This window comes from Clarias gariepinus, chromosome 25 (assembly GCF_024256425.1).
Source record: "Clarias gariepinus isolate MV-2021 ecotype Netherlands chromosome 25, CGAR_prim_01v2, whole genome shotgun sequence".
Lineage (NCBI taxonomy): Eukaryota > Metazoa > Chordata > Actinopteri > Siluriformes > Clariidae > Clarias > Clarias gariepinus.
The window spans coordinates 22,866,441-22,872,440 of NC_071124.1; the positions used below are offsets into that span (position 1 = coordinate 22,866,441).

At 38.0% G+C, this 6,000-nt stretch overlaps 1 protein-coding gene across 13 annotated transcripts in view; it reads right to left on the reverse strand.

The window, feature by feature from the left end:
- dlg1b (discs large MAGUK scaffold protein 1b) overlaps positions 1-5,772 on the reverse strand; it is an 86,039-nt gene extending 80,267 nt beyond the window's left edge. For 4 of the 13 annotated variants that reach the window (XM_053486119.1, XM_053486113.1, XM_053486111.1 and 1 more), the window contains exons 1-2: positions 5,131-5,772; positions 1,027-1,158 (exon numbers count right to left, since the gene is read on the reverse strand). In XM_053486119.1, the coding sequence (XP_053342094.1) occupies positions 1,027-1,158; positions 5,131-5,149 (151 nt within the window). In that variant the 5' untranslated portion in view covers positions 5,150-5,772. The remainder of the gene's footprint in view (positions 1-1,026; positions 1,159-5,130) is intronic. The other 9 variants (XM_053486123.1, XM_053486122.1, XM_053486118.1 and 6 more) reach the window with 3 other exon arrangements.
- Between the last annotated feature and the right edge of the window lie 228 nt (positions 5,773-6,000).

Genomic DNA, 6,000 nt, shown 5'->3' on the forward strand with positions numbered 1-6,000 from the left:
CCTCCTTATCGATATTTGTCACACTGTACGTTCTGTGTGGAAAACCATCAAGGCTTTTACATCTAATCATCTTTTGCGATCCCCTGCGTAGCCTGGTGTTAACTATATTTATTATACAAACTTACGGGCGACTGCCTGGGTGATTAAACATGTTTCTGTCTCTCTTCCTTTGGTAGTGACGTGCACATTCATGAAATCCTAGGAATTAACTGAGTATCATTTCCTTTTCCAATCATGACAATATATAAACAATTCATGCAGGATAAAATGAGCAATGTGAAAACATAAAATGTACTTCCTGAGTATTTTCCACACCTATTATCACTTACATTATGGCAGCTGTAAATCGTCGTCGCCTCATCAGCCTCTCTTTTCGATGAATAAGACAAACCCTTCGTGAATGACCACAGCTGGTCACGTTACCTCATAACCATAATCGTCTCTGTCCTAAACAGATGCCAAAAAACTTCTCTGATGGTTTCAAAGCCCTGACACTGAAGACTCCTTTCACAGAAAGGTAAACAGATAGCTCCTTCAATCTTTTAATAAAAGTTTAATGTTACATGTAAAATAAAATGAATATTTCCTCACAGAAAACCTTTCCGTTACCGTTTATGTGATGCGCTCGACGTACAAATCCCTGTCAATCAGCTGTTACTATAGAAACGATAGTATAATAAAACAAACATGTGAACATACCAATGCTCTCTAGACGCTCACTTAACACGAGAGTTGTTGTGGACGCTCCAAATTACCTGAAGTAAAGCCGTCTGGGTAAACTGAATAAATTTTGGGTTGCATTTGCATCCTATTTGGAAGCCAGCATTAGCCCTGCAGTTCAGACTGTTCTGTATTATTATTTTTTTTTTTAAAACAACAGATAACTACTTTATTTTACTTTCAAAATGAACGTTGCATTACATTCCTGGTACTAACGCCAAAGATAAACACGATTATAATGAAATCATCCTTTAGAATAAAACAAGTGTGAATGAAAAGAAAGGAAAAGCTTTAAACGAGATGTACCTATGAGTGCCTGAAAGAGGTTACTCTGGAAGATGTCGATGACTCTCTGAATGGAGTGCCTCAGCTGGCGGTCCTCGGTGTTGTTCAGTTTCGTCCGGTATTCCTCCAAGAGCAACAGAGCCCGCTGAGCATCTGTGGGATGAACGTTAAAGGTTTTAGTATTATAATATTATATACATTTTATATAAAAAAAAATAAATAAAAAAAACTTTCAGACTGTTAAAGAATAATGTAAAAAAAAAAAAAAGCAGTATAATATCCGGCTGTAATGGTTTGCTTAAAATTTTAAAGCATTCTCAGAATTTTTTCCTTACAAATTAGTGCACTTCATACGGTGAAGAAACTATGATGTACCCTATACACTATGCTGTGACATGTTTTCAAACAAGTGACCAAAGAAAAATCTTGAAGATGTTTGTTATATGCCACTAATTTAGGATAGACCTTATATTGCGCTTAAATTCCAAATACCACAAGTCTCCAAGTTACGAACAGTCGAGTAACGAATTTCCACAGATACGAAACAAACAGCGGAAGTAGCTCATGTGAATGTATTTACAATGATATACAATATTTTTAGTGTGTAAGTGAATGTATAAAATGTCCAGTGTTCGGTATTTTGTGTGCGTGTGGAGGGTGCGGGAGAAATGAGTCGGCCTCACCGGTTTCAACAAATCAGTCCGGGAGCATGATGATAGAAAATGTCTGTCCTGTAAAGCTGGTGAAAATCTCTACTTTTGGAAAATCCTCAACAAGACAGAGTGTTTACTGTCTAGAACATCTCTGAGACAAAATGGTGTCCGTTTAAGCACGCAGTAAACACAACGTAGCATTATCCTTCCTCCAACGTCTTTGCGGATTCCCTTTAAATGAAGTCAGCTGATTCTCACGCTTTGAAGGTGCAGTCTTGCGATAGTATAATGTGAAATCAAAACACCAAACCTGCGTGTTTGTTTTTTTTTTTATACACTTTACATTGCATATTTGTGTCAAAGGTACATCTCTAAGACTCACTTTTTGGACTTACAAACGAATCAGTCTTACGAACATGCTCCAGGAAACTAAATTCTTTCGTAAGTTGAGGACTTGCTGTAAAGCACTATCCAGGTTTCAACAGCATGAAATCCTGACTGTTCTTATTTATTTAATGTAGGGATGCACCGAAATGAAAATTCTGGGCCGAAAACGAAACCGAAATTTTTGGATGCACTTGGCCGAAAACCGATACCGAAACCGAAAATGGCTTCATTAAAAAAACATGTTTAAAATATTTTCTTTTTATTTGTATTAAAAAAATGTTGCATATTGCAACTTTGCTGTCCTCATCTGAAACTTTGAAGTGCTTCCAAACCGCCAACATACTCCGTGTTTGATGCGTAATGACAGCGCGAACGAGACGGGAGGATGGGAGAGGCGTGGCGACAATTTCGGCTTTTATTTTCGGCGCTTTCTTACGTTTCGGCCGAAACCGATAATGCTCTTTCGGCCGAAAATTTTCGGCGGCCGAAATTTCGGTGCATCCCTAATTTAATGCATATAAATAACTATGATGCTGCAGGCATTGACATTTCATACCCTACGCAGTGCGCCTATATACAAACCACAAATGCATTTAGGATGTACCCAATAAAGGAAATATAAAAGTAAAGGCATAGTTATTTATTCTACACTGGATAGTGAACTTGTACAGGCAACAGGAAGATCTTCAGTTTTTTTTTTTCCTATGTAAGATAAACAGTACAGATTGCTTAGGTACAGGATGTTTAAGTAAAAGAACTAGTTATTTTATACTCAGTGTAGTGCACTCAGTGTGGACAGTGCAACTGCACAGATTTGGACTATTTGTAGGGCACTTATTTGAAATTCAAACTAGAAAATATACAAACAGCACAAAAATATACATATATAGCACAAGAGCCCGACTGTGGTTGCTTATCATACTACAAGTAAGAACAGAAGTTAGTGTACTTATTACAAAGTGAGCCATGGGACATTCAGATAAATGAACCTACTGTGGAAGTGATTGCAAAATTATGCAGTGCACATGTTATTATTATTATTATTGAGTCACCCTATAGTGCATTTAACACTATAACTATTTAATTATTAATAATTATTCCAGCTTCTAGCGAACTTGTCTGGCCGTGTGGTCCTACTTAATCATATTCAGTCAGGAGAAACACAAGATGCAGTTGTTGCAAACTAATAAATGCCTGTGTAAACTAGATGCTCTGTATCATTTGAATTTAGTCTGTACTGCACTTATACCCCATGTGTATTTGTGATTCAGCCCATAACAAATATCTAACTGTACAAACCTGTAGTACAAAGTAAAATAAGAAACTGATCCCAAGTATATAAAGTTTTGATATGGACCTGAAGCACTATGTACAGTAAGACTTTATACACACTACACACTCTGGAGTGATGTGTGTACATATTTAGAATTCAGTCTATTCTACTGAACTGAAATACAATATCTGTCAGAAACCTGTCCTCAGATAAAGCATTCACTAGCTATGTATATTTGGGATTTGGCAAATAACCAGAAATATGTAACCACAGCAATGAGCAAATCTTCAGATAATATAAGACTGGAAAAAGCAGCTATCGTAAAGCTTGGACTTGTAGTGGATGCTATGAAATTTGGGTTTCTTCAGCCTATAAAATCAGATGCATAGCCAAGCAAGTTTTCAAATAAGGGTCACTAAAAAGTTGGTGATCTGACCCATCATACAGTGCACTTACACACTTAGTGTACTCTATCGATCTAGAGTGACTCAGAGGCTTGAGAAAGATGGGAAAATCTTTTGTGTGGCGTTTCGTCAAACTGACTCCTAAAACGTGCATTTGTGGTTGTGAAAAATCTCATGTCCTCTAAAATCCTACAGGTGGTGCACTCTAAACCATTCACAAATTGGCAAGTAGCACAGCATCCTGTATGGTAGGAATTAATTATTTGGTAAGTTTGTCTAGAATTGTAACAAAATCTAAAAAAAAAAAAAAAAAAAAAGAGTATTTTAAATAAGAAAAATCAGCGATCTTACACCCTATAAAGTGCACTTACAGTATATTTGGGGTTCAGCCAATGCCTATCTAAACTGAAGCTTTTTTTTAAAAAAAAAAAAAGGAAAAAGGTGCTTATAAACTAGATTTGAGATCTGTGGAAAAAAGTAATATCAAATTGGGAGATTTATAGAATCGCAATTATAATCATATCGGCACGGAGGTATCGTGATAAACACTGTATCTGAAAGGTGACTTGCAAATTCCCCTCAATGTAATATTCCCCATAAAGTTTACTTAAACAATATATTTAGGATTCAGCACATGTATATCTAAACGGGACCTTTTCAAATAGGCAAGACTAGAAACAGCAGTGATGCATACACCCTACAGAAGCATTAAAACAACCTATTAAGTGAACTTATACACTACAGTATATTTAAAATCTGGGGAAAAAAATTTAATATCAAATTGAGATATTTATAAAAATCGCAATGTTTACAGAATCGCAATCGAATTGTTTTTCAAAGTTAGCGTGATAATATCATATCGAGAGGTGACTGGTGAATCCCATCCCTATTATATTCCCTATAAAGTGCACGTGAACACTATATTTAGGATTCAGTCCATGCACATCTAAACAGGAGCATTTTAAATAAGCAAGACTAGGAAAAGGCAGAGATCTTACACCATATTGAGCCTATAAATGCAATCTGTCACTGATTGTTCACATGTAGAAGTCTTTTATAAAATAAATATGGAGGATGAAGGGGGGGGGGGTTAACTATGTAGTGCACTTATTGCATGATGTCGATTTGGGATTGACACTGTAGTGCACTTAAACTGGATGAAACTCGTGTTTGAGAACTGACCCTAGCCTTACTTGGTGTAGTACACCCTAGGTAGTGCACTTCGAGAGGTGGAGAGCGAGGATGCATTGGAGACTTGGGTGAAGTCCATTAGGGAAAATGTTGAAACGTGTCCTTTTAATAAGTGCACTATTTAAGGCATGAAGTAATGAGTGTGCAGACTTAACCATAGTCTCTGCTGCATTATGGCAGTGTGTGTGTGTGTGTGTGTGTGTGTGTACACACTCACCTTTCCTCCTGACCGGCATGGTGCTGGACTCTCAAAGTGTCAGGCGGTGAACTTATAAACCTTCCACATGAAATCCGAGTGTAAGCATGAGAAAGAGTTGTTAAGACGTGTTCCGACTCGGTGTGTGTGTGTGTGTGTGTGTGTCCTCTCCAGGTTCGGGTCAGGCTAAAGCGACTAGCTCGGCTAAGCGTCACTTTTTGAAAAGGGAAGCCGGGACGGTCCAAATGTTCAGCTCTTCTTCTTCTTCTCCTCCTTTTCCTACTCTGGCTTAATTCCATTCAAGCATGCCTTTAAAACACACAGGAAATGTCTTCAACACATTCGACACAGCAACAATCATTATTCTGCCTGGAAGCTTCAGAAAGAGAAAGTGAACGTGTCGTGGAAAGCTTTCTCTCTTTAAAAAAAAAAAAAAAAAAAGCCTTATCCCAACACAGGCGGTTTAAACCCGCACTCCAGCCGCACACGTCGTTTCTCCAAACTTTAAGATTTTTTTTATGTATAAAAACCCGTCTCCTGCAAAGCGTCAAACTTCTCTATCTGCTCCTCCTCCTCCTCCTCCCGCTGCTGCTGCTGCTTGGGTTATTTTTTTTTCCCTCCTTCTTCCCCCGATGTGTCACAAATTCCAAACTTTCCACCAAGATGGCGTCCCGGGGTTGGGAGACGGTCACGTGACCGCAGAACCTTCGCCTTGGCCGCCCAATCATGGCAGTGAGCTACCTTCAGCTCGCGCGCGGGGAAGGTGAGACCTGAGACTTTCTTAAAGGAGACAAAGCGGGATAATCATCAGGATAATTATCACACAAAATCATACAAATTATCGTCATACAAATCATGAGAATTATATCAAAAAATAATAATAATATTAGG